We start from the raw sequence: 26,879 nt of genomic DNA, 5'->3' as shown, positions 1-26,879 counted from the left end.
CAAGCTGACTGCACATCTTTACAGCAGAACATACATACAAAACATTCTCTGTGGCTATTTTTAGTAGCGAAAGGGAAGCTGGCGGGTATACAGGGATCAGAGCGTGAGTCCTCTGTTTTCTCCACTAGTCCAGGAAAGCTTCCTGGAGGAGGAAACCTCAAAGTCACCTCAAAGGGGACAGCTGCAGGTCAGAAGTCACCCTCACATAATGAGTTGGCTTCTCTGAACCAAAGGGAAGTGAGCTGCTGCCCTCTTACACACATTTTTGGGATGGGGAGGAAAGATCGACACATCCCAGGGGATCCCGTATCATTCCAGTGCTGCAGGTTGGGCCAGACAGTACAGGCATTTGGGGAGGAGTTAGGGAAGAGGTCAACATCCTTTTCAAAAAAGAGGACATCAAAGACTCCAATTCCGAGATACATAAGTGCAAACTCTGCTCACGTATCAAGCCAGTTTCTTGTTTGGCCTTTTTTGTTTGTTTGTTTCCAACCACAAGAAAGTTCTTTAAAGTCCCAAACTTGGATGCACAGATGGACTACATCTTGGGGCTCGGGATGTGCCAAAGCCCTGTCACTGTGAACGCCGACCCGCCAGCGGCGGCCCAAGGGGCGGTCCGGGGTGTCTGGGGGGCCGCAGGCAGTACCCCGGCCCTGCTCGAGCCCCCGCCGCCCCGGGGCGCCACTGGGCCGACAGGCAGGGAGCCCTGACAGCTCGGCGCTCTCCCCTTCTGCTGCAACCTCACCCTGCCATCCCTTCACTTGGGGCTCCGCGGGCCGCTCTCCCGCAGCCCGGGCCCCAGGGGTCTCCCTCCGAGCCTCGCCCCTGCAGACCCCGCTCCGCTCCGTTACGCGGCCGCGCGCACACACACCCCGCCCCGGCCGCCTCCCGCGTCCTCACCGCGCGCCTACCCCATCCCTCCCTCAGCTCGCCCACCGCCGCCCTCCCGTCACCCCTGTCCCTCCCCACGACGGGGGGACGCGGGCTGGCCCGGCCCGCCCACAGCCGGCGCCAGTCCCGCGGGGTCGCGGGCTCCCAGGGCCCCCGCCGCCCGCTCGCCCCGGGCCGCACTCACCGCGGTCGGGGAACGTAGGGTCCCGGCTCGCGCCCGCTCCCGCACCACCGCCGCCGCCACCAGCGGAAACGGGGGGCGGGGCCGGGGGCTCGCGGCGGGGGCCGGGGCCTGCTCGGGAGTGGCGAGGCCGCGGGGCGGGGCCGGCAGGGGGCGGGGAGGGGGCGGGGCGGGGGCGGGGCCGGCGAGGGGCCGAGGGGCGGGGCCGGCGAGGGGCCGGGGGCGGGGCCGGCGAGGGGCCGGGGGCGGGGCCGGCGAGGGGCCGGGGGCGGGGCCAGCGAGGGGCCGGGGGCGGGGCCGGCGAGGGGCCGAGGGGCGGGGCCGGCGAGGGGCCGGGGGCGGGGCCGGCGAGGGGCCGAGGGGCGGGGCCGGCAGGAGACGGGGGCGGGGCCGGCGAGGGGCCGGGGGCGGGGCCGGCAGGGTCGGGGCCGGCGAGGGGCCGAGGGGCGGGGCCGGCAGGAGGCGGGGGCGGGGCCGGCAGGAGGCGGGGGCGGGGCCGGCGAGGGGCCGGGGGGCCGAGGGGCGGGGCCGGGGCGTGCGGGGACGGGGGGGGGGGCGGGTCCGCGCGCAGCTGGGGGGTCCGAGCGGGCTCGCGTGGCCTGGGCCGCCCGCAGCCGGGGCCGCTCGCCCTCAGCGCGCTGCGGAGGGAGCCGGCAGGGAGCGCACGGCCGTCCGGGGCACCGGCGGCCCGGGGCAGGCGTGGCCGCCTCCGCGCTGCCTTCCGGGAGCCTTCCGGGAGCCTTCCTCCCCTCCCGCCGCCGGGTCCCGGGGGCCGCCGCCGCCGCCGCCGTCGGGAGGCGCCGAGCGGCCTGGGTCGGTAGCCGCCGCCCCCCACCGCGCGCCACCTCCCTCCCCCGCGCCCCAGAAATCCGTCCGCTCGGTCGCGGGGTGACGCCGCGGAGTGCAGGGATCCGCCCGCAGACCCCCTGGAGGAGGAGCCGCTCTCCGCCTCCCCAGGAGCGGCGGCCTCCTAGTGCGGATGAAGGGCACCGTGGGGCGGAGGAGCTGGCCTGAGGCTGGAAAAACTCAAGTTCGGCGTCTCCGGGCCCAGCGCTCCCCAGAGGCCTTCCCGGGCCCGATTCTGGAAGCTGGAAGGCCTCGACTCTCCCTGAGTTCCTGGAGTGAGGCTGAGCAGCCACCGGACCTCCTCAGCACACGTGTCCTCGAGCGGATTCGTGCTCCCCACGTGCACGGGCGTGTGCTGCCTACTGATTTGGATCCGACTTTTAAAACCTGACCATGGGGGATCCCTGGGTGGCGCAGCGGTTTGGCGCCTGCCTTTGGCCCAGGGCGCGATCCTGGAGACCCGGGATCGAATCCCACATCGGGCTCCGGGTGCATGGAGCCTGCTTCTCCCTCTGCCTGTGTCTCTGCCTCTATCTCTCTCTGTGTGACTATCATAAATAAATTTTAAAAAAAAAATTAAAAAAATAAATAAATAAATAAAACCTGACCATGATCCCCAGGGTCTCCCTGGCCTCTCCCAATGAGACTGGCGGTTTCTGCTCATCACCCGGCCCCCTCCCCGCGTACACTCACCGTCTTGCTAGTGTCCATCACTCAAGCAAATAATCCACCTCCTTCTGACTCCCCGTTTCCTACCTCCAAAGCGCTGTTCGGCTCCCTCCTCCCCTAAAATCTTCCTCCACTAACCCCCACCCAATGTCCAGCCACTGTGACAGCCGTTCAGCACAACACTGCCAGCTCTGCCCAGCTTCCAGAAGAGGAAATTCAGACGCAGGGAGGGAAACGGACTTGCTGGCCATATCTGCCCCGGAGAGGTACATCCTACTGTCAAAACAGAGAGGCAGCCTGGTATGGAAGCCCCCAAAGGGCTCTGGACCCGGACAGACCTGGAATTGAATCCTGGCTCAGCCTCTCATGGGTTGTGATCTTTCTAGGCCTGTTTCCTTACCTGTGAAATGTGACTTAATATTAGTGATGCCACATGGGTTGAGGGGATAACTAAGATGATGGAGGTGGAAGCACAATATCTGATGCATGCAGGGTGCCTAACAAAATTTAGTTTCCTGCTGCCCTTTAAAGGAAGAGAAACAAATAAGAAATAAGAGAATATAGAGCCTTAGGGATGGAGAAACCTTAGAGGTCCCTCAGCAATAACCGAGAAAGTGGTTCTTCACTCCCCATCAACACATCCAGAGGGACTCTGCCCCCAGAGGGGCTTATGGCTGCAAGAAACCCATGTGGTCAAAAGCTATAGAGGCTATAGGATTATTCAACACAAAGGAGGCCAAAGTGACTTGCAGTCTGTGAGGCTGATCGTGTCTGTTGAGGACAAAACTCAAATAATTGTCCTGACAAGGAGGCAAGACATGCTTAGGGCAGGAGCTCCCAGAAGCATGGGGCCACAGTTTGCCATAGATGACTTCTAAGGAACATCATTGAGTTTCTGTCCTGCAGATTCTGGAAATGCTAAGGATTAATTACCCTATTGATAGGGCGACTGTATCCCAGTTGTCAGCTCACAAGCCATCTACTCTACTTGTCCTTGTATAGTTATTAATCGTCCTCCTGTCACTCTCGAAATAGCTTGGTTTGGACAAAAAAAAATTAAAAATTATATGTCACTTTAAGAACAAAGGCAGTACTCCACAAAGCTCCTCCCAGCCCTGATTATCAGAAATTCTGCTGGGATTCCCAAAGCCCCAGAGACTTCCAAAGATTGTATGTCCATTCATTCATCCCTCTTGAAATCACCAAATCAAATCAAAAATGGTTAAGTACAAATTCCCCCCCAAGTCAAGCAAAGGGAGGGTGCCTGCTGAATGGTGACACCTAGTGGGGAGAGTTCATACTGCGGGAGGCTGAGTGTTACGGGTTTCTCCAAATCAGCTTGTGTAGCAGAGAACAAGCGAACATTTACCAAGCACTTATGTGTCCGGCGCAGTTCCAAGTACTTCACATGTTTCATTAATTTGATCCCCACAGCCACTCCATGAGATAGGTACTATCAGCATCTCTCCGTTTTACAGATGAGACAACTGCAGCTCAGAGGGCAGGTAACTTTCCCCAGGAAGAAGGAGCCAGGATATAAGCCCCAGTTGCCTGGCTGCAGGGCCGAGGCACTGAACTGCTTCTCTGTCCAGCCTCCATAGGCTACAGGTGCCAGGTTACTGCAGAGGTGTGTCTTCCCTCCCAAGTGACTTTTCCCACCCCTCCTGGTGATGACATGAAGGGAGAGTAGGAGGCAGAGTGCGTGAGGAGGCCGACCTGCACATCTACCAATAAAGAGGGGAGTTTCCACATCTCCTGGGGATGAAGATCAGGGCACTAAACCAGACTGAGAGAAGATTTATAACCATCAGCCAGATGCACTGTGAGCTGCTAGATGAAAGAAGTACTTTCCAGCGTGAAGAATAAAACAGTCCCTCCCCTACTGGACTGCCTTCAACATTTACTCATGCAGTTTGAAGGGTGCTGATCACTGAAGCCTACCATCTGCACCCAGAGGACCCAACTAGACCTCCACCCATTCCCACGATGAAGGAGGCAGAAGTGACCCGAAATGGTTCTCCTGCTTCCTTTCCACACTGCCTCCCCTAGAGAATGCAGATCACCCCTAGTGCCCCTCTTTCCTTCAACTTCTTTCTTGTCCAAAGCTCAATGAGATGGATGTAGCAGAACTGAGGGAATGATAAGAGTCTTGCACAAGTCTTTGTCGTAGGGTTGCCATATCATATTTGGGACATACTTATTCTAAATTTACCTGGGTGTCCTGTATTTTTAATTGCTACATCTGGCAACTCCACTTTGGTATCAGTTGTGGCTAAAATAGTTAGAAAACTGAACTAAATCAGAGTTCTGTAAACTTTTCCTGTAAAGGGCCAGATACTCAATATTTTAGACTTTGTAAGCTATATGGTCTCTTTCACTACTCAACCCTGCCACTGTAGCACCCATAAACAATTCATAAGTGAATATGCATGACTGTGTTCCTATAAAAATTTATTTACAGGGGCAGCTGGGTGACTCAGTCCATTAAACTCTTGGTTTCAGCACAGGTCATGATCTCAGGGTCCTGAGATCAAGCCCTGTGTTGGGCTCCATGCTCAGCATACAGTTTGCTTGTCTCTCTCCCTCTGCTCCTCCCCTCATCTCAAATAAATAAAAAAAAAAAATCTTTAAAAAAAAAACCCAAACCTGACTTATAAAAACAGGCATCAGGCCACAGTTTGCCTAGCCCTGGACCAAGTTAGGGCCTTTAGATTCCTGGCTACCTTCAGATGTATTGTGAGGGTGACAATGGCCTAGACCCAAGTTCTCAAGTGTGGAAAACAGAGAGAGACCGATCAAAATTATCACATGTAATGAACACCAGTAATTCCCAGGAGGTGTACATGTGTGTGACCCAAGTGGATCAGTGCCTGCAGGAGGCATGCACTTCTAGAGTTGTTTGGAGACACTAAGGTGTTACAAAGTCTTAGTCAGACCCTGTCTGAAGAAGTACAGATTCTATGTCCAGGGTTCCTAGTGGTCGGCATGTACTCCATAAAGACAAAAATGCATAGGCAACATTGTGAAATCAGACAGAAAGAACAGAGGCTGAGAAAAGCAAATTGCCCCTGCAGACAGCCTTAAGGTGAAGCTCAAGCTGTTGGTAATCATTCACCTGATGCAGAGTACTCAGAGACACATGGGAGGTATCTGTGTCTACACACACGCATATGCCACATGCACACCATCTACCTGAACACATGGGTAGCAACTGGGGAATTTGCATGGCAGATTGAAATCGATAAATGTAACAGTAATAGCAATATGAGTTATATTTATATCAACTTTCTTAATGGTCTTAGAATATTCCTCTACACTTATCAAAGGCAATTCCGTGGTTTAAAATCCCAACTCAAGTTCTGCCCTTCAAAACAAAACCACATCTAAAAGAGCTGACCAATTAAAAACATTAAATCCAATCATCAATTTGCCACAGCACAGTAAATGTTAATGTGTCTGGAGCAAGGGAGTTGTGGGGGGCATGCTGCAACATATAGGCAGAGGATCACATGAGCAGTCTATGGCCTGACCACCCTGAACGAGCTGGATCTCTTCTGATCTCAGAAGCTAAGCACCGTCAGGCCTGGTTAGTACTTGGATGGGAGATTCCCATGGGCACCAGACTATAGTGAACCATGTTAACGGTTTTGACATGCACATATGTCTTAATAGATACATAACAATAGAATCGGATTTGCATTTTGAGACTGTCATTCTGTAGTATAGAGAACAAATTAGAGGGTGGCAGGGGCCAAATGGATACAGGAGGCTTTAGCAGTGGTCTAGACACAAGATGAAGTTAACTTGGTCTAGGTTGGTAGTAGTGATGAAGGAGGGATATGGATAGACTTGGGAGAGATTTAGAAGGTGAAATATACCGCTTGGCGATGGAGATGGGGAATTAGATAGGGGAAGGTGTCAAAAACAACTTAGCTTTCTGAACAGCCTAAGATAGGTCAAGATAGGCAACAGGGAAAGAGGAGAAGATTTAAAGGAAAGATCATGAGTTCAAAGAAGATGAGGACTAATAAGTATCCATCAGATTCAGTGAGTTGAAGATCACCGAGGATCTTGGAAAGAGCCGTTTCATTGCAGTAATGACACAGAAGCTGTGCTGGAGAGAGTTGAGAAGGAAGTAGAAGGTGAGAAATGGGAAAAGACAATTATCTCAAAACAAGCTGAGAAGATACATAGGGCAGATGGCTGAAGGAAATTGTGCATCAAGGGAGGATTTGAGGAATTTAATTTTCATGGGAAACACAGAGAGAGAGGCAGACACATAGACAAAGGGAGAAGCAGGTTCCCTTGCATCCCTTACAGGGAGCTTGATTCAGGGTTTGATCCCAGGACCCTGGGATCACTACCTGAGCCGAAGGCAGGTGCTCAATCACTGAGCCACCTAGGTACACCCCCACTTATTTACATATTTCATTTATTTATCCATGAGAGACACATAGAGAGAGACAGAGACATAGGCAGAGGGAGAAAAAGGCTCCCTGCAGAGAGCCTGTGATTTGAGGAATTTAACAGGGAGAATTGAATTTTAGAAAGAGTCTTATTTCTGGTACAGAAGAATCAGCTTCTAACTGACCAACCCTCTCACAGATAATATCAATACACTCTGGACAGCATTCAAAACAAAGAAACGCACAAAAGAAAACCAAACCAACCAACCAACTACCTGAAGACTCTGGAGAGTGAATCCATGTACATAGAGTTTGGAGGGGATTCAAAGTGTGGAAGAAGGGCAGCCCCTGTGGCGCAGTGGTTTAGTGCCACCTGTAGCCTGGGGTGTGATCCTGGAGGCCCGGGATCGAGTCCCACGTCGGGCTCCCTGCATGGAGCCTGCTTCTCCCTCTGCCTCTCTCTCTCTCTCTCTCTCTCTCTCTCTCTCTCTCTCTGTGTATGTGTCTCTATGAATAAATAAATAAAAACCTTAAAAAAAAAAGCGTGGAAGAAGAACTGACATGAGATGAGTTCTTACTGTTCATGGATTTTCCCTGTGTTGGCCACAGCCACAGTGCAACAGAGGATGGCTATAATTCCAGTAGAAAACCTACTGTCTCTTGGGCAGAGGAACTAGAAGATAGCCCAGCAATCAAGGTTGCTGAAGAATGAGGGGTGAATCCCAGAAAGAGGAAAGAGCCAGAGAAAAGGAACCCAGGTTTCTCTGCAGAAACTCTGCCGAAGTTTTTGGCTCACACTTGGAGCACATATGAACAGGGAATTCCAGCTAAAGATGAAAGAACCAAACTGAGACTCAAGAAGTTGCCTGCTGCAGGTAGGACAGAATCGGTAGCTTGCGTATAATCAAGTTAATTGCCTGCTAAGAAAAGAATATCAATACTTTTCTGAGCAATGAAAATAGAATCCAGAGTCTCCTCATCACAACCTTCAAAATATTCAGGATAGGATCCAAAATTACTCAACATACAAAGAACCAGGAAAATGTGACCCATTCTCAAGGGATAAGCAGCCAACCCATGCCAATCCAAGATAACTCAGATGTTGAAATTATCAGACAAGAATTTTAAAACAGCGGGGTGCCTGGGTGGCTCAGTGGTTATGTATCTGCCTTGGGTTCAAGCCATGATCCCAGGGTCCTGGGATAGCGCATGGCATCAGGCTTCCTGCTCAGCGGGGAACCTGCTGCTTCTCCCTCTCCCTCTGCCACTCCCCCACTGCTCATGCTTTCTCTCTGTCAAATGAATAAATAAAATCTTAAAAAAAAAGAATCTTAAAACAGTTATTATAACTATGTTCCAAGATATAAAGAATACATTTATAATAAATGAACAGATAGGATACCACAGCAGAAATATAAGAATATAAAAAAGAATTTAAAAAAAAGAATCAAATGGAAATTTTATATTTAAAAAAAAATTTTTTAGAGAAAGAGTGTGAGTGGGGGAGGGGCAGAGGAGAGGGAGAGAGAATCTTAAGCAGGCTCCATGCCCAGCACAGAGCCCCATGCAGGAAGGCTCGATCTCATGACTCTGAGATCATGACCTGAGCCAAAATCAAGAGTCAGACGCTTAACCAACTGTGCTGCCAAGTGCCCCTCAAATGAGAATTTTAGAACTACATATCTAGAATTTTTTTAAAAATTCACTGGATGGGCTTACTGGCCAAATAAAATCTCAGTGGAAGAAGATGAACTTGAAGATAAATCAATAGAAAGTAACCAATCTGAAAGTGAGAGAAATAATTAATAAATAGGTAATTGAAGTCCCAGAAGAAGAAGAAATGGAGTGAAAAAAATATATATGTTTAAAAGCTTATGGGAAGGATCCAATCAAGAGGAAGAGGTGGAATATATGGGAAAGGTAAGAGATCACAAATAGTACAAGTTTTCATAGGATAAGTGAAGGGATGGAATCCAAAGTCTAAATGTCGAGATTTGGCTAAGGCAGAAAAGATGATAACACTTGCACTGCAACAAGAGGGAAAAGAGAGTAGAATGAGAGCAAACGTAAGTGGATTGTGTCCTAGATGGGGATTTTCATTTGATGAGTTCTGTTTTCCCTTTTAAAGAAAGAGGCTTAGGGGATCCCAGGGTGGCTCAGCGTATTTAGTGCCTGCCTTCACTCCAGGGCATGATACTGGGGTCCTGAGATCGAGTCCCACATCGGGCTCCCTGCATGGAGCCTTCTTCTCCCTCTGCCTGTGTCTCTGCCTCTCTCTCTGTGTGTGTCTCATGAATAAATACATAAAAATCTTTTAAAAAAAAATAAAGAAAGAGGCTTAGAGACAGAAGTTCATTTGCTGCTCAAGTGAAAATGTAAGGAAGGGCCAGAGGCTTGAAAGAATCACTGTGGGAGAGTGAGTCCATCATAGGCACTTAATAGTGTTCCCTAGGTGTACTAAGGGCTTGAACACAGTAAAGCTTGAATTTATGTAGGACCAATGCCTGCATAAATGCCCTGTTGTGTGACTTTCCCAGAGGCTGCTTGAAAGGAAGCACGCTGATTTTTGGATAGTTGGGTTCATCGCAGCTGGGATTTTGCCAGATGGGTGTGACTAGATGACAGAGGATTGAGGTTAGGTATAGACATTAACTCTAAGCTTGATAAGGAGAACAGAAAGTAAGTAAGAGGGCTGATGTTGTGGGGATAATGAGAGAGATCAGTAGAACAGAGGAGCTGGTAAGAGGAAATGAGGGCAGTAGGAGTAGCCAGCCAGCTGACAGAAAAGGAGGTAGAAGTCGGAGAGGGGCAGCCTGACTCAATGATTTTGGAATGGAACAGTTCTCAGAGATGTCAAAGCCCCCGTCATGACAGTGGAGGTGGATGGCTCAGAAAGAAAAGAGTTGGCCTGCAGAGAGAAGGAAATCAAGAAACTGAGAGCCCAGGTGACCTGTTGAAAATTTCACCCCAACCTCTTAGCCACAGGAAACAGAGGGTAGGGGGATGGAGGGATGGGGTAACTGGGTGATGGGATTAAGGAGGACACCTGATGTGATGAGCACTGGGTGTTATATGTACCTGATAAATCACTGAACTCTACTTCTGAAATTAATAATACACTATGTTAATTGAATTTAAATAAAATAAAAAATTTTTAAACAGCCAAAAAATTTTTACCCAAAGCAACATTGAGTTCACATAGGAGGAGAGAATATAAGACAGATGCTAGATTTTTCAAAGAATGAGGGGGGGTGGGGTCAGTAAGTGGCAGTGGCTCTCAAAAGGGGAAGAAGGTGGCATAGCCATACAACTGGAACTCGGGAAAAAACAGTCTAAGAAAAGTGGGAAGTAAGAAAATGAAGCCCCCTGCCCCCCAGCTTTAGTACTGTGGTGTGGAACAGCACAACCAGCCACCATGTTGGAGGGCTACAAAAGAAGCAGTGTTCGTACATGTATTACTTATCTATTACTGTACAACAGATTAGCATGGAGTCAGCAGCTCAAGACAACACCTGGTTATTACCTCATACTTTCTATGAGTCAGGCCCAGCATGGCTTAGCTGGGTCCTCTGCTCAGAATCTTAGAAGGCTGCAGTCAGGGTGTTGGCCAGATTGCCTTCTGGAGGCTCAACTGGGAAAGAATCTGCATCCACACTCACTCAGGCTGCTGTCACAACTCACTTCCTTGTGGCTGTGTGGCTGAGGACACTGGCTTCTTGCTGGCTGTCTGCTGGAAACTGTCCTCAAAGCTTAGCCATGTGGGTTTTCTCCACATGGACACCAATTTCATCTAGCCAACAGAGGGTCATAGCAAGATGGAGTCTTGTAGAACATAACCTAATCACGGATATGACATCCCACCACCTTAGCCATACCGCATCCATCAGTAGCACAGGCGCACACGTTCTCAAGGGGAGGATACCACACAGATGCATGAACACCAGGAATCGTGGGGGCACCTTTGGGTCTGTCCTCCACAGTAGGAAAAGGGAGATGGGATGTGTGCCATTCACTATGGGGCAAAATGGTGGATGCAGGTGGGAGCTGGCTCAAGGCAAAGAACTGCTGAGCACTTGAGGATGAGGCTTTGGCAGAGGAGGGATAATGTGACAGGAAAAGGGTTCAGATTTGAGTAAAGTTGATGGAAACTGGGTTCTCTGCCTTTCTCTATCATATGTACCATGGAAGATAAATCTGCTTACTTCCAAAATGATGTGTCAAATAGGTTAACTTTGCTAAATATATATTGATTCTATTTTCTCCAAAAAGTCTGGCCTCTTTAAAGAGCAGATGGTGGAGGCACATACAGAGACAGCCTGTGAGGAGTCTTAAAGATAACAGGGAGAAACAAAGTGACAACCCTATTTCCAGTATAAAAGGCAGAGGAGGGCCAGGAGGCAAAGATTGCTCTAGGAGACAGGAAGAGAGCTGAAGCTGACACTTGGAAATTGGAATCGAGCCTAGTGAATTCAATAGAGTTGGATGAAATAAAATTGTGTGACTGTTGATAAAATGACCAGAGGATGATGGTTGATAAGACACTCAAGGATCATGAAAGTGACAAGGAACACATTTGCAGCCCCACAGGGGCATCTGGGATCCAAGTCAGTACACATCTATTTACAACATGGAAAGGTTCATTCATATTATAATTAAAATATATATAGCATGACACATCAAGGTTGTTTTTAAAGCAGCAGCAGCAGCTGGTACCTAAAAGCTGGTAGTTTAAAAGAGGGGTAGTAAAATGAAAGCCTTTATAGAATATTTCTCTCTAAAGGACTTAGTAGGGTTGGCGTTAAATTGGACAAATAAGTGTGAACTCATTTTCTGACCATCTCACTACAGGACTGGAGGTGGAAACCCCTCATCACCTGCAGTTCTCATGTGGAGAATCTGATCTGCACCAAGAGTGCCCAGACATTGGTCCCTAATAACACTCACCACTTAAAGAAACCAGGGCTTCTTGGAAGGTAGCTCAGAGGTAGCATACCTCTGCACAAGAAAAAAATCAAAGTTGGCTTAAATCCAATAGATGATGCCGGAAGTGTGTTAGTTTCCACAGATATTTAGGGAAAGGGACACAGCAGAGGAAGGAAGGAAGGAAGGAAGGAAGGAAGGAAGGAAGGAAGGAAGGAAGGAAGGAAGGGAGGGAGGAAAGAAGGAGGAAATCGAAAAATTTTGTATTGCTTTACAAAAAAATTCATGTGACAAAGTTAAGCATCCACCATTTCAACGTGTACAATTTTTATCTGCTTTTTAAGGTGTTGGACTTGAGACACTGATTTTGTAATTTAGGTGGATTAAGTTTGATGATTAAATGCTTAAATATATCTGATTAGATCAACAAGTTATGACTTACTACCTTTCCTGAATAGTGTTTAACTTCTTAAATGCTTAGTGTCTAGGATTTTGTTAGATTCAGTAAGTCTGTTTGTAAGATTTTTGAAGTGCTTAATTATAGCTTAAACAGAGCTAATTTAATTAATCGAGTTTCTAAGTGATACTAAATGTTTAGAGAATTCATAGGCTAACCGAACATTAATAAAAAAAAAAAAAAGTAAAAGACTAACATGGAAACACTAGCTTTATGAACAAAATAGCAAGATTTGTAAGTTGAACACAAGTTAATAAAAATTAGGCTTTAAATTTACAACTTTAATCAGTTGAAAAAACATGAAAATACACAAATAACTTTAAGTGTTCTTTCTGGTGCCTAAAATTTCCCCCTCGGACAATTGATAACTCAATTGATACTGGCTTCACAGTTTACAAACAAATACAAAGTATAGAATGATATTTGTTTGTTGAAATGGTGACAGTTGCAAATATTACAAGTGTTACAAATCAAGTATTAAAAGGAAGCATCCTTTTTTGAATTTAGTTTTATTCTATTTTTCTTTTACTTACTATTTTATTTATAGTAACTGACTTTTACAAGCAGTGGTGACTATGTTACTCAAATACATACCTCTCCCAGGGGAGGAAGCCCCCCCCCGCACCTACCCTACACTCCATTTCCTAGTCCGTCTCCAAGAGGAATTATGGGTTGGTCACAGTCTGGGCATGGAGCTTTTCTCTGCTCCTGGTCTAAGTCCAGCCTGTTGCTTCTCAAACTTTAATGTGCATAGGAATCATCTGCAGACTTGGATTCTGAACAACTGGGGTGGGGTGAGAATCTGCATTTTTCCTAAGCTCCTGGTGATGCTCTGCCTCCAGGATCCACACTCTGAAGCCTGCGAAGGGCATGCTCTGCACACGTGGGCACGCCTGGATGTGGCTCTTTCCAATGGTCCCTGTTATCCAGGGCTCTCAGCCGGATGAGCACATGCACACACACTCTCTCCTCCCCTCTCAGGTAAGGTGTTTTCTCTATGATGGAACAACATATTTTGCTTTCCTACAGGAGCAGGGCCCCGGGGTGGGGGGTGGAGGGGCGCATCTAAGGAGGCACTGAAACAACTGCCCTCCCTTGTTCCTGAGTCTGACACTGATCCTTCCATCACAGAGATCAGATCCAAGACTGGGGATGGCCAGTGGGGGCGGGAATGCTGGGGAGTACAGTACAGGAGGTCCCATGTTATTTTGATTTGTGTGATTCCTGCCCTCCCCCCCCCCAACACACGCACCCCGCCCTGCCCAGCATGTAAGCTCCTAGAGGTCTGGCACTTTGATTCTATTCACCGCTGTAACCCCAGGAGCTAGAACACTGCCAGACATATCCTAGGTGCTCAGTGTTTATGGGATGAATGAAGCCTGTTCTGGCTCTAGGTCATTCAAACCAACCCTTCTAGAATTTGACATTGGAGTCCAAGTCTTACCTGATAAAGAGAGTGGTGCCTTGCTTAGTCTTTTGGATAAACACCTCCCTCCAGGACCAGGAAGTGTGGCCACGGGCAGTACTGGAGTCTCCCTATACCCTGTCATAATGCCATCTCAATGCCACATCCATTCTGGTCCAGATGCGGCTCCCGCAGGGCCCAGGCCGGAGGGTGAGTGCTCCTCACCCAAGGCCAGGGAAGGACAGCGAATCAGAGGTAGACAGAGCAGAGGGCTAATGGAAAAACCCCTGAGGCCCAAAAAGCTGCAAGGAGAATGTGATGAGTTGCCAAACTCCAGACAGCAGAAGCAAATATCAAAGCCAGGGACTATAGCCAGGAATCCAAGGTCCAGCGAGATGAAGAGCAAGTGGGCCCCTTGGAACTGGGGCTGGGCCGGGACCTTTCCCTGGGGCGACATGTGAGGCTTGCTTTAATGTGCCTCCAGGAGCAGGGCTAGGATGGTTCAGTCAAGATTCAAAGGGGCCAGGGGTGAGATGGACAGAATGGTATTTCCCGCGGGCTCTTGGCGTCCTAGGGCTGGAGCTGGGGAGCAGCTTAGAAGTCACACGGCTGATTTCAAACCCTAGCTTCATAACCTCAAGCAAGTTCCTTAAAAGTAATCTCACCTTGCCATTAAGAAGATGCAAATCCCAGATCAGCTTAAAATCTGTGTATCCCCAGCAATCTCCAGATTGGTGGGGATTTAAAGAAAGAAATTGGAAAGAATTCAGCAACGTTGTTACTTTAGAGGAAAAGCAGAAGGAGAGATTCATGCCAAACTTCAGAACCGCTCACCCTGGCCTCTGAGGAAGGGAGGCTGCAAAGAGCAGCAGATCCCTTTGATCCTGAGACATTTATATGGTCACAGAACACTCAGCAGACTTGGTCTGAACATCTGATTGCTACTTGATTACTTTAAAAATGGGATTGCTACCATGCCAGCTGGCAGACACACTTTCCCCGTGTTGATGTTTGTCTCATTCTTCCTTTCTTTGTTCTCCACCGTCTCCTGTACTCCCTATCAGCGCTCTAGAAATTCAAGCATCTTCCTGAAAAGGTGAGAAAGCTTTGATCGCTGCACCAAATAACACTTTTACCTGGTCCCAGGCCTCACAGTCCCCTCACAGGGACCTCCTGGACCAGCTTCCAACAATCCCCACAGCATTTGGCAAACTCTGGAGCAGAACCTCCTGTACATCCATCACCTGCATCTGTGAGCCCCAGGTGAGAAGCCAGAAGATGCAGGCTGAAGTACAGGTGCTGAAGTACAGGAGTTGCAACTCAGTAACCAGGGGACTTGAGTTCGTAGTTTCTCTGAGCCTCAGTTTCTTCATCTATAAAAAGAAGCCTACAGAATCACTATGGAAACACAATCATCGGGCAAGGCGGTATGTGCTTTGTAAACTGAAAAACTGCTATAGTTGAGGTGGTATTATTGTTGTAGTGGTGGTTGTTCTAGTTGTTCACACTTCAACCACTATGCCTCTATGTTGCCAAATCCAACGATATATCAAAGCTAAGTTTGGCCACTAATTACAAAAACAAGCAAGCAAACACAAAGTAAAAGTGACTTAAAGATAGTTTATTTCGCTCTCATCTGAAATCTGTCCACGGTTGTTATGGTGCTCCGTGGTATCAAAGATCCAAGACCGGGATCCCTGGGTGGCACAGCGGTTTGGCGCCCGCCTTTGGCCCAGGGCGCGATCCTGGAGACCCGGGATCGAATCCCACATCAGGCTCCCGGTGCATGGAGCCTGCTTCTCCCTCTGCCTATGTCTCTGCCTCTCTCTCTTTCTCTCTGTATGACTATCATAAAAAATATATATATATATCCAAGACCCTTTTATCTTGTTGCTTTACCATGGGTAACTCCATTCCTAAGGTCACCTCATGGCCCAAAATGGTTGTAGGAGATCCAGCCATTCCATGACAATCCAGTCAACTGAAAAGAAGAGGTAAGGAGAGCATGCCTCCTCCATTTTAGGACATTTCTGGAAATTGTAGCTCTCCTTACCATTGGCCATGCTAGTCACAGCCACATTTAGCTGGGAGACTAAGATATAGGGTATTTATTCTGAGTGGCCTTGTGCACAGCTAGGACTCAGGAAGAAGAGGAGCTAGGGAGTCTTGACCACAAATGGTCATTCTTCCATCTTCTTTTTAATCTGCCAGTAGCAGTTCAGTTCTTTCCTTCACTACTGAGAAGAAAACCATGCCCTTCTGGTTTTCCTCCTCTTCTCTGCTACCCTTGAATGTTGGAATGACTCAGGCAGTCCTTCTTTCTTCGTCCATACTCTCCTCCTAGGTGATCTCATCTCGTCTCAAGGACCTAAATGCCAATCCAGCTCCCAGGAAATTGTAAATCCAGTCCTGGCCTCACTCCCTAATTCCAGAATCATACATGTAGCTGCTACTTGCCATCCCCACGCGGATGTCTAACGGGTGTCTCCGCCTCTACTCCTCTCCAAGTCTCTTCCATCACCCTAAATGGCACCCGTGACTTCAGCCAGGAAATTTAGTGTTGATCTTAATTCCCCACTTTTCCCATACTCCGTATGCCCACACCATCAGGAAGTCTTAGTGACTCTCTTCAAAATACATCTCAAGGTCCACTTTTGTTCACGTCCAAAGCACCATCATATCTCCTCTAGATCTCCACAGGAACCTCCTAATGAGCCCTCCCTGCTTCCCCACCTGCCTCCTAGTACCTATCCTCACATGACAGAGTGAGATTTTAAATAAGCAAATCAGGACAAAGTTGATGATTCAACACATGCATCTATTTTGTTCCCTCGGAGACTCTTCTAAGATGGCCATAAACGTATCTTATAAGGTGTATATCCTAAAGGACAAAGAGTACAGGGTAGGGGATGATAGTAACAAAAATTTAGAAGCCAGAAAACAGAAGGGTTAGCACCAACTGACTTAGCAAACCTAAGGAAGCTGAATTCTAACCCAGACAAAGCCAGAAAGGAACAGGATTTTTACCACCCAATCCCCCAAAGTCAAGACTTGATGGCACCAGGTAACAAGAGGACTCAAATTCAGTTCAAGAATAGATGAGCCCCCAAATTCTGTCCCTGACTCCATGCACCCATGGTACTGCCACTCCACACTCAGGCAGGAGCCAGGAGAGGGTGACAGGGGGCGGCTCTGGGCTGGGGCACCAGGTCCAAATCAGAAAACAGGGATTGATGGAAGTGTCCACAGCGAAAGGTAAAATGTCCCCGGCACTCTTTTCCCATTAGGTCCCCAGAACACCAGGGGCTGGACAGTCCTCCCCAGTGAGAAACCAGAGGGACCCTTCCCACAGAATCTGACCAGATGAGAAACACCCTATGGAGCAATCCACTTCCGAACATGGGAGCTGCGGGAGGGCCACAGAGCCCAGCCCTGCTTGGACACCCCCAGAGGCTCTCAGTGCCCCTCTGAAGACAATACAGACAGCCAAGGGTTGCTGGCTTTCAAGGGAAGACTCCACTGCGGCATCGAAGACCAAAGACACCAAGAGAAAGACAGCCAGGAGGAAGCGCATTAGGTTGGGACTTCTCCAAAGGCACAGCTATCCTCCAGGAAACCAGTGAAGACACGGACAGGAGATGCTCCAGCACGCTGCGGTCCATCCGGCCACTGGAACATGCTCAGTCCTTTCCCAACCTCGGCACCCTCGAAATAGAGGGGCTCCTTTCCCAGGTCTTCACGTGGCTGGCTCCTTGTGTCCCCTTGGGGAGGTCTCCGATGCCCACCGGCTCCGAAGAAGCCTCTTCTCCAGAGAAGCAAAGTTCTCCTGGAGAGGGCGAGATAGGGAGCCATAGATGGGGCCTGTGCCCCAGCCCTTGGTGCGGGGTGATGCCGGGAAGCCACTGTGCGCAGCCTGCAGCAGGGACCATGGCCGTGTTCCACCCACATTCAATTTAGACTCTGAAATTTGAATTGCAGATTTTTTTTCTGGTCCAGCATTAAAAATTGTAAAAGCCATTCTTAGTTTTTGAGCTACCCAAACACAGGTGGCAGGCCGGATACGGCCAAGCCCTGTTCTGATACATCATCCTGTTTTATTTTCATCAAAGCATGGACCACTTCCTGCTGTTGTTTACCTTTTCTCGTTGCTTATTTCTTATGGCCAAGATATAATGGCTTATTTCTTATGTACCCCCTGCTAGCATGGGGGTTCTCTGGGAGCAAAGCCCCTTGCCATCTCCCTGGTGGCCTTACGCCCTGGAATGGTGCTTGGCACACTGCATGTGCTCTGAGGCATCTGCTGTGAGCCAGGACTGCTGAGCACACGGGGACCCCACGCCTCTATGTGCCTGAGAGGACCCTCCCTGGGGACATGCTGCTCCCAGCCCTGCCCTTCCCTCTCCTTTCTTGTTTCACACTCCTGTTCCCCTTCCTTCCTTTCCTCAGTCCCAAGCTGTAAGCCTGTGTATGAGGCCCCAGGCTACTACCCAAGGTCCTGAGAGCCAGGAAACACTAACCCTAAGGCCGCCTGTCCCCTGTGCTGGCAGAGCCAAGGATGAGAGAGCTGTGGTGAGCCGCTGGGCCCTGCCAGCAAGCCCAGGCCTCTAGGTTGTGGGGGGTGGAGCTTCGGGATTACCCCATCTGAGGACGGCCAGCACAGGCGCTCTAACTTTTCAGTGTGATATCACGGGGCTTGTGGAGACACAGAAGGAGCCGTCTCTCACCGGGGTCCAGAGAAAAGGGTTCCTTGGGAGAAGTCTGGTCCTCAACGTGGAGACAGAACTACCAGACTCTGAACACTGGTGCCCACATTCCTTTAAGCTCGCCCAACTCCCTGCTTGAACACATGCACCAGCTACTGTACTCAGGTGACCCGGTTCCCTGGGGAGGAAAGAATGTGCCAACAAGCGGGCAAGTATTGCCACGCCCCGGGTGTGGTGCTGCTCCCTGTGAATTAATGAAGTGGCACTTGGCTTTATCCATCCCGCCGTTGTGATTTCGGTTAGCAAGCCAGTCCTGTGGGTCTGCCCACCCTTGGGGCAAGAGCTAGGATCACATTCCTAACATGCCAAGCTAGGAACCCAATCCCACTGGACCCCGCCTGAACCTCTCATTTTGACCACTCTTCAAATCCAGTGGACTTTGTATCCTCTTGTTTACTAAGCACCTGATGGTGTGCATCTACCATTGCAGTGCTCACAGAAGCAACGCCAGGACATCCTCACTCAGGCGGTGGCAAGAACTTTATGTGACTCAGATGGCAGAAGCTTGAACTCTACCCCACGTATGTGGGTACCTCCGAGGGCTTTCTGTTTTCTCGGGAGGGACAGGGCCGGCCGGGGGCAGCTCACGTCGGATCTGCATCCCTGCTCCCACTGACATGCTTGGGTTCATGCTGCCTCTGTGGCTCTAATCTGCTGCTGCTGCTGCTGCTGCTGCTTCCAAGCTCTATTCACAGAGGAGACTCTCTCACTTTCATGAAAAGAAACCACTCGCACAAAGGGCTTTGTGTAGGTAGCAGACTTTACTGAAAATTTGAGGAGACAAAGGGGGGTTACATAGCAAAAATACAAAAAACTTAAAGTTGCATATTAGACATCCATGAGCTTAAAAATAAAAAGACCTTTAGCCATTTCCACCAATCGGGCTTCAGCCTTCTATAGAGGTTCTGGACCACCTCTCCCATCCTCTCTCAGGAAGTAAACAAATCCAATTCCCAGACAGTGTCTTATTCAGAGTGGCTTAGCCCACCAAGTCTGTTCTGTGCTCCCTTTCGAGACCCTTCCCTGGGGCCTCTCTCCCCTCGTAGGCCACAAAGCTATTTTCCTGGTTAAGAACACTTCCTTCCCCATTTCTGAAACCTGAGGATGAAGGTCTAAGCATTTGTCTTTGTGCAGACAGTTCCCACTAAACTAAGGCCTGAGGCTTCCTTGTGGACTCTAGGAGGCATGAGCCTTTTTGGTTTTTTCTATAAAAATACATGTGTGTATGTGTGTGTGTGTGTGTCTTTCTGTCTTAGGGGTGGAAAGAACAGAGCCGGGGAGGTTCTAATACACCTAAGTTATTACCATTCACTGAGTGCTCACCGTGAGCTAGGTACACTTCTTCCAACAGCAACCTAAAGTCAAAGCCATTTTATTTCCATTTCCCAAGTAGGGTTATGAAGGTCTGGGAGAGTAAGCTATTTGCACAGGATCACATAACTTAGCAGCAGCCAATTCGACCCTAGGTCTGCCTGGCTCTAGGGTTTAAGTTCTCAAGAACAACTTATATATAGATTTAAGTCTTTGGGGGAAAGCTTCTGGTTTTCCTTTCTGGAGCTGATATAGCAGATAAGTAAGAAGGGGTCAGACACAGCGACCACTGGGTATAACTGCCCCTGAGCTAATAAAAAAACTTATGGCGGCTCTCTCATCCCTGCTCTGTGCCAGTTCCGCCCAGGTGAGCAGTACTGAACTGATACAGGCCTGCACCAGGCCCAGCGCTGTGGGCCAGCAGGAGCTCCCTGTTGCCCCCACCCCAATTTCTATGAGCTGTTGGCCCTCCTACCTCCAGCCCCATCACACCCTGCCCACCCTGGAGCCTATGGCTAGGGAGAGGGAGCAGGCGATGGCCAAGGCACACAGTCTATGAGCGGCCTGAGCCATGGCCACCCCTTGATCCTCACTCCACTGGCTTCAGTCCTGAAAGGGCAGAGTTGGTACCTACACACACACACACACACCCCCTCAAGTCCTGTGTGGGTTTTTCTCCTTAGGAAGATCATCCCACTCTATGGACGTTCACTGGGGGCCCCTGAGGCAGCCTGCTGTCACATCCCCATCTCAGCAACACCGCCCACCCCCCCACCCCCCCAGCTCTAGATGGTCAGGAGGGCAAAGGGCTCCACCCAGGCGAGCTCAGGGCCCTTACCTCCCAGGCCTAGACGCCATGGATCACACTGCCTTGTACCCGTGCACTCCTTCAGCAAATGTTTACTAAGCACCTGCTATGTTCCAGATGTGCTTAGTTAACAGAAAGGAACAGACCAAGGAAGCTACAGTCTCCACTCACAGGACAGAGAGACTCAGGAGCAGACAACTGCACATGCTTCTCTGTGGGACCAGCAGCCTCAGTGCTGATTTCTAAAGAAAACCAAAGATTAAAGATCAAAAAGACCCTCAGTTCAAACACTTCCAGGACCTCCCTTCACATGGAGTAAAATCCAAAGTCCTTGCCAAGCAATGGGTGTTGGGCAGTGGAGGAAGCTGAGCTGTCCCCCACACCCCCAACCCCAGGTCTGGACAGCTGGCCTAGGCAGGATCTAGCCCCTGCTGCTCCCGTACCTTATGCAGCTCTCTCTCACTCTCTGCACTGGCCCCGCACCCATACCTCCCTGCCTCTTCTCGCAATGCCTTCCCCCACCTCTCCTGGGCCCCTAAGCCTTCCCCTGTGACTCTCAACTTGCGTACCCCTCTCTGCTCTGAAAGCACTTGCCACAGTCTGCATGTCCTGTTACTTGCTCACTTTGTTTTCTTCCTCAATGAAATGGAAGCTCCCCAAGGACCTTGTCTGTCTTGGTCAGAGACACATTCCCAGGGCCCGCCCCACACAACGTGGAAGTTAAGGAAGCATCTGTCAGCTGGATGAATACACACATTAATACTCTAAGCAAGCCAGTTCACTCCTCTGTGCTCCACCTTCTTCTGATCTTTCAAATGGGGATGGCACAGCACCCACTGGGTGAGGATTAGGAGAGGTGACAGAGGTACCTGTGTTCTGGGTCAGTGTGGCAGGCTCCTGCCACACAGGGCAGGTATGACTGACCCTTCCTCATGAGAGAGGTGACTCCACATTGGCCCTTAAAGAATGAGTAACAGTTCTCCAGGGGGAGACAAAGGAAGGGCATGACTGGCCAGGGGAACGTGCGGAGCCAAAGCTGAAAGGGAGGGATGGGCACCCGATCCAGAGGGCGGTAGGGGAGTGCTGGACAAGCCTGTGAGACAGGTGGGGCACGTCAGGGCTCCCACTGGCCCCAGTGGCCCCATCTGCACTATGCCAGGGGCAGAGGCATCTCTTTCGGGAATCCCCATGGCTGACTGGTCTGGAACTTAGGGCTAGAAGTACATGACTTTCCATGAGGCTACTGAGGTCAGTCTATAGAGAGAGGGGAAAACACACAGCAAAGAGTGGGTCCCCACACCTGCACTGACTCCTTCCCATCCATAATGCAAAAGATCATCTCCTTAACTCGTGCATTTGTGCCATGGTCAAGAGGCTGCTCACACATCCTTCTTGAGTATTTGCCTGAAGGTTCACAGTCAAGCTGGAAGGGGAGGCAGCATGAGGTCTCCTTATCCAAAAATCCCGAGGGGAGAGGGCAGGCGAGAGGGTGAGGGTTGTGACAGTGGCTGCCCGTGGACATGTGAGCACATGCAGTCTGCTCAGGGCCTCAGGGACCCCACGCCCCACTTCCACAGCACATCTTTTGATGAGAGCCGGGCCCCACATATAGTGAAGTTATGCAACTTGCCACGAGGTCTAGCAGCAGTCCAGAGGCGTTTAGTTAAAGCTGCTTTTTGACGAGAAGAGGACACTGGCTGCTGGCTTTTTTTCCCCATCTGGGATGCTGCCCAGCCTTTATAAATACCCACCCTCTAAGGGGCAGCCCCTCTCAATCGCAACCTTTTCCCTGGATCCTCCATACCCTGCTCTCTCCCACCTCTGAACTCCAGTTTCTGTGAGGATCAACAAACTCCATTTAGGAACTATCCAATCTGACTTTTTAGACTGTAAGCTCCTATTAAAAATAATGTATATTTATTGAACATGTTTATGTGCTCAGCACTATTTGAGGCACTCTACATATATGAGGTAGGTACTCTTATTATACCCATTTTACAGATGGGGAAACTGAGGCACAGTGAAATTAAGTAACTTGCCCCAAGGCCACAAAGCTAGTCAGTGGCCAAGCGCCAGGATTTCAATCCTAGCTGTCTGACTCAAGCCCTTAATCCTAACCACCATTCCATAACACCTCCTAGATGCTGTCTTACTCACTTTTGTATTCCTGTATAATATCTCCCTGAGTGCTGCGCACAAAGTAAACACCTGTAGGTTGAATCCTGGGTCCCTTCTGCTCCAGGTTTCCAGAATTATGGTTCCCATTACAGGGCAATACGAGAAGGCCACGAGATGCAGCAAAGAGCTAGACCCAGGCCTCCCTGATGAAGCGGAGGGTTAAACTAATTGTAATCACATTTATTCAGTGCATCTCGCACCAGGCACTTTACAGACATTAGCTCTCTTTCTCACTGGGGGCTTCTAAGGGAGGTGCTGTTGCCTTCCCCTTTACAGAGAGCAAAAGACACCAGACTGGTGGCCTCAGACTGGTGGAGAAATCTGCCGGAGGTCAGACAGCTAGGAATACCAGGCCTGAAGCCAGGACCACCAACACCCTAGCCCATACAGCTCTCCAAGGAGGTAAACCAGGGAGCCCTTCGCTGGTTCCTGTGAGGCTTGGGGTGGGTTCCACAGCCCTCCTTCATCCACAGGGCACACAGAAACTACTATTGTCTGGGGAGGGAATGGACATCCTGGGCTAGCCCCGATGCAGTCACCACCCAGCAGGCACCCTGGCTGGGAGGCAGCCTGAGGAAGGACTCGCAGAACTTCAGAACTGTGTGGTCTTAGAGACCACTGGTCCACTGCAGACCTCTGACCCACTTTCTTGGCCTTCACTCCCCCTTCTCACAAAGAATGCTGTGTAACACCAGCCTCAGCACCTAAACCTCCTCCCTGTCTCAGGCTCCTGTGATGTGGAACCAATCCTCCCCAGCAGTCAGTGTGGCTCCAGGATCCATTCCCACTGGGGATGGACGAAAACTATCCAGAGAGCTCTAGCCATGTCCTCTTTCAAACTTCCCAACAACTGTCACCTCCATACCTAAAACTCAACCCCTGAGCGCACTGAGCCTCCCTGTCAGCTGTTCTGAGGCAGGGGCAACACAGGTGGCCAGGACACTGTGCACAAGTACCCGCAGGTACACACCTGGACACGCACAGAACAGAGAGCCCACAGGCCTATCCTGCAGCCTCCCAGCATGGCCAGCAGCACAGTTCAGGGCTCGAGTGGCGACAGAGGAACCATCCCATCCGAAGCTTCAGCATCTGGCACCATTCCTGGCTGAGTCTACTGGGGATCTCTGGGGCTGCTTCTGGCCTGCTTCCCAGTCTGCCCCCCTCCTTCTCCCAGTCCCTCCCGAGGCTCAGACAGCCAGATCAGGTCCTCTGAAAATACACACCATCTTGGGTTTATTTGGGGTTGGGCACTGCAGGTTGTTGCTGGATAGGAAGACTCATGACCTCCCAGCTCTCCTGGCATTTCAGGGGCTGCCCCTGCAGATTCCCTCCCCATGTCCCTGCACACACGACGTCTCTTCCCCCCTCCCTGCTCCCTGAGTCTCTTATTCTTTCACCAGCCGGTAGATATGGTGCTGAGCCCCGTGCTCACTGGCTGACACCTCAAAGACATATGCAATGCACAGCAACGTCTCCTGCGTGTCTCTGTTGGTGACCACCTGCAGGTGAAGGAAAAGGCAAGAGTTAAAGCCCCAAACAAGGGCACGTCATTTGCTCGACCCATCGATCCCCTCTGGCCCCACAACTGCAAAGCCCCTGTCCCCACGACACACACACACACACCTGCAGGATGGTGAAGTTCTCCAGCACGCTGTTCATCATGTACTTCTCGGGCAGGTGCTTCAGCTTATGGATGAAATTGATCATGTACTCGCAGAGTGGGGACCGATGAATGCGGTATGAGTAGTGGCCATTCTCATAGCGGGCATACTCTGTCTGCAGGACCCAGGGGGCAGCGGGGGCTTAGAATCTCTTTTGACCACTTCCAGCCCAGGCCCAACTCTATGGGGAAGCTCCATGACCCACTCACTCTCAAGCAGGAAGAAAAGGCAGGAGGCCTAAGGCCCCCGAGAAAAGAGCCTCCCTTCTAGGTCAGTGACAGGCACACCAGGTAGAGGAGGAGGGAGCTTGAACACATAGGCATAGTGGCACTAGGCAAGATGGCACAGAGCAGTGACTCAGACCTGGCTGCACACTCACATGTGCTAACATGCACGAGTACATGTAAGCAGGTAACATCTGAACCAGGCTGCTGGGCCACCTCAACGTCCATTTCCTGAATGCCAATATTATACTCTAGTTATACAAGAGGTTACAACTATACTGTGTGTGAAGCCCTAATTATCTCAAAATGAATATTTAATTGAAAATAACTGGAAAGGGACACCTGGGTGGCTCAGCCGGTTAAGTATCTGCCTTTGGCTCAGATCATGATCCTAGGATCCTGGGACTGAACCTCACACAGGGCTCCCTGCTCAGTGAGGAGCCTGCTTCTCCCTCTTTCATTGCTTCTTCCTCTCTCAAATAAATAAATAAAATCTAAAAAATAATGATAATAATAACCTGAAGAGTGTTTTACTATTGCTGCGGGAGCAGGTTTCAGGCACCAATGTGATTCTAAAGTCACCAGCAAGCTGCAAGTCGCCCAGCCGGGGCTGGGAAGCCCTGGGATGAGCCCTGTTTCTTCCCTGGTACCTGCCCCACATCTAGTGGTGTTTGAGATGAGGTGGGTAACCAGTAATTGCCAGACTCATGAGGGGACTCACTGACTCAGACAAATCTGGAGAAAGATGTGGGGACAAGGATGAAGGCCAGTGAGAATCGACGGAGGGCCTGGTTGAACAAGCGCGCAGGGTGGGCTCCTACCTCCACCTTCTCTACCACCTGCTTGCCGAAAGAGCAGACCTTGGTGGAACAAGTGATTATCATGTTCTCCGGACTCTCGTACTGGCTGGACACCCCATAGAAGGAGCTGCCTTCATCCTCGATGTTGGTGTTGAGGTCTGCCTGGAGGAAGACACAGGGAAGACAAACAGTAGACAGGTGAGTCAGCAGGGGCCACAGTCCAGGTTCTAGGCCCAGGAAGACATCATAAGGGCCTAAAAAGAACTTGGAGAGTAGGATCTTGGACAGTGTCCTCCTTCCTCCACACCTAGGCCTGGCATGAAGTCAGGCTGTGTTGCCTCAATAATGGAAAAAGAGAACACTGGCACCTACATTAGTCTCAGGCCTCTGCTACCCATTCAGGCACCAATATACCCAGCAGGTGGGCCCCCAATGGTGGGGGGGCCTTCTGGACTTCAAGTTTTAAGAGTCAAAGGCTTTGTTCTTGTCAAAGTACAAACGTCTGAATCTTATCAGTCATTTCTATTTTAGTATGAAGTTGTTAGCTCCTTTCCAGAGTCAATTTTGATGGTGAAGTCAGTGTGGGAACAGAAAGCCGAATGGGAGACTGGCAGAGGGGTAGGAGGGGATGCTGGGACTCTGCTATGTCTCATCCTCCGGTTCAGCTGGTGACTGGACCCTGCCAATGCTCTTTTGGAAATGGCCCTAGGGGCTGGACTCTCACCCATCTCACCCATCTCTAAGGCGGCTCAAGCCACCCTTGACATTTTACATGCCTGCCTCAGCCTCCAGACTCATCCCCCTTACCAAAGCCAGTCTTCTTCCCTTTGGTTCATTCTCTAACTTCTCTGAGTTCTCTTCACAAGACAAGTCTGACTGCATCATTCCGTGGTTAAAACCCTCTCACCGAGCCCCTTGCCATGAGACAACATGACTCTCACTCCCCAGCCTGACTAGTGAGCCCCTCGTCTTCTACATAAGCTTTTTGCTATTCCCCAACACACATCTCTTCATCCTCTGCTGAAAGCAGAGCCTAAAGTGCCTCCCACTGGACGCTGGGTTGATTTGAAATTTTCCTCTTAGAAAACATGGAGTAAGACTCCCAATTTCACACACATCCCCTGCAAGAGGCAAACAGCAGGATCTTGGCCTCAGTTTGATCAGTGAGGCTCCCTGACCACAGGCCCAGCCCAATGCCACACAGTTGACAAGTGACAGGCCCCAAGTCTTCAGGCTCCCACTCCAGCGCTTAATTGAATCTGGCAGAGTTACAGGAGAGGGAGGTAGATGCCGGATGAGACAATTCAGTGCCTTGGCAGCTCCGAGGCAGATACTGTATTTCTGAAGCCCTAAGCCACT

At 50.2% G+C, this 26,879-nt stretch overlaps 2 protein-coding genes across 8 annotated transcripts in view; both read right to left on the bottom strand.

Annotated features, from left to right (window-relative positions):
- Positions 1–1,191, bottom strand: part of TSPAN9 (tetraspanin 9) — a 200,948-nt gene extending 199,757 nt beyond the window's left edge. Inside the window, exon 1 of one of the 6 annotated variants that reach the window (XM_041735952.1) lies at positions 1,076–1,191. The gene's annotated coding sequence lies outside the window, so the exon portion shown is untranslated. The remainder of the gene's footprint in view (positions 1–1,075) is intronic. The other 5 variants (XM_041735950.1, XM_041735948.1, XM_041735951.1 and 2 more) reach the window with 5 other exon arrangements.
- An 18,089-nt stretch (positions 1,192–19,280) lies between these two features.
- Positions 19,281–26,879, bottom strand: part of TEAD4 (TEA domain transcription factor 4) — a 64,571-nt gene continuing 56,972 nt past the window's right edge. The window contains exons 9-11 of one of the 2 annotated variants that reach the window (XM_041736878.1): positions 25,542–25,682; positions 24,459–24,611; positions 19,281–24,334 (exon numbers count right to left, since the gene is read on the bottom strand). In XM_041736878.1, coding sequence (XP_041592812.1) covers positions 24,221–24,334; positions 24,459–24,611; positions 25,542–25,682 — 408 coding nt within the window. In that variant the 3' untranslated portion in view covers positions 19,281–24,220. The remainder of the gene's footprint in view (positions 24,335–24,458; positions 24,612–25,541; positions 25,683–26,879) is intronic. The other variant, XM_041736875.1, reaches the window with a different exon arrangement.

This window comes from Vulpes lagopus, chromosome 21 (genome assembly GCF_018345385.1).
Source record: "Vulpes lagopus strain Blue_001 chromosome 21, ASM1834538v1, whole genome shotgun sequence".
Lineage (NCBI taxonomy): Eukaryota > Metazoa > Chordata > Mammalia > Carnivora > Canidae > Vulpes > Vulpes lagopus.
The sequence above is the reverse complement of the archived record's forward strand: the minus strand, read 5'-3'. Positions and strand labels throughout refer to the sequence as shown.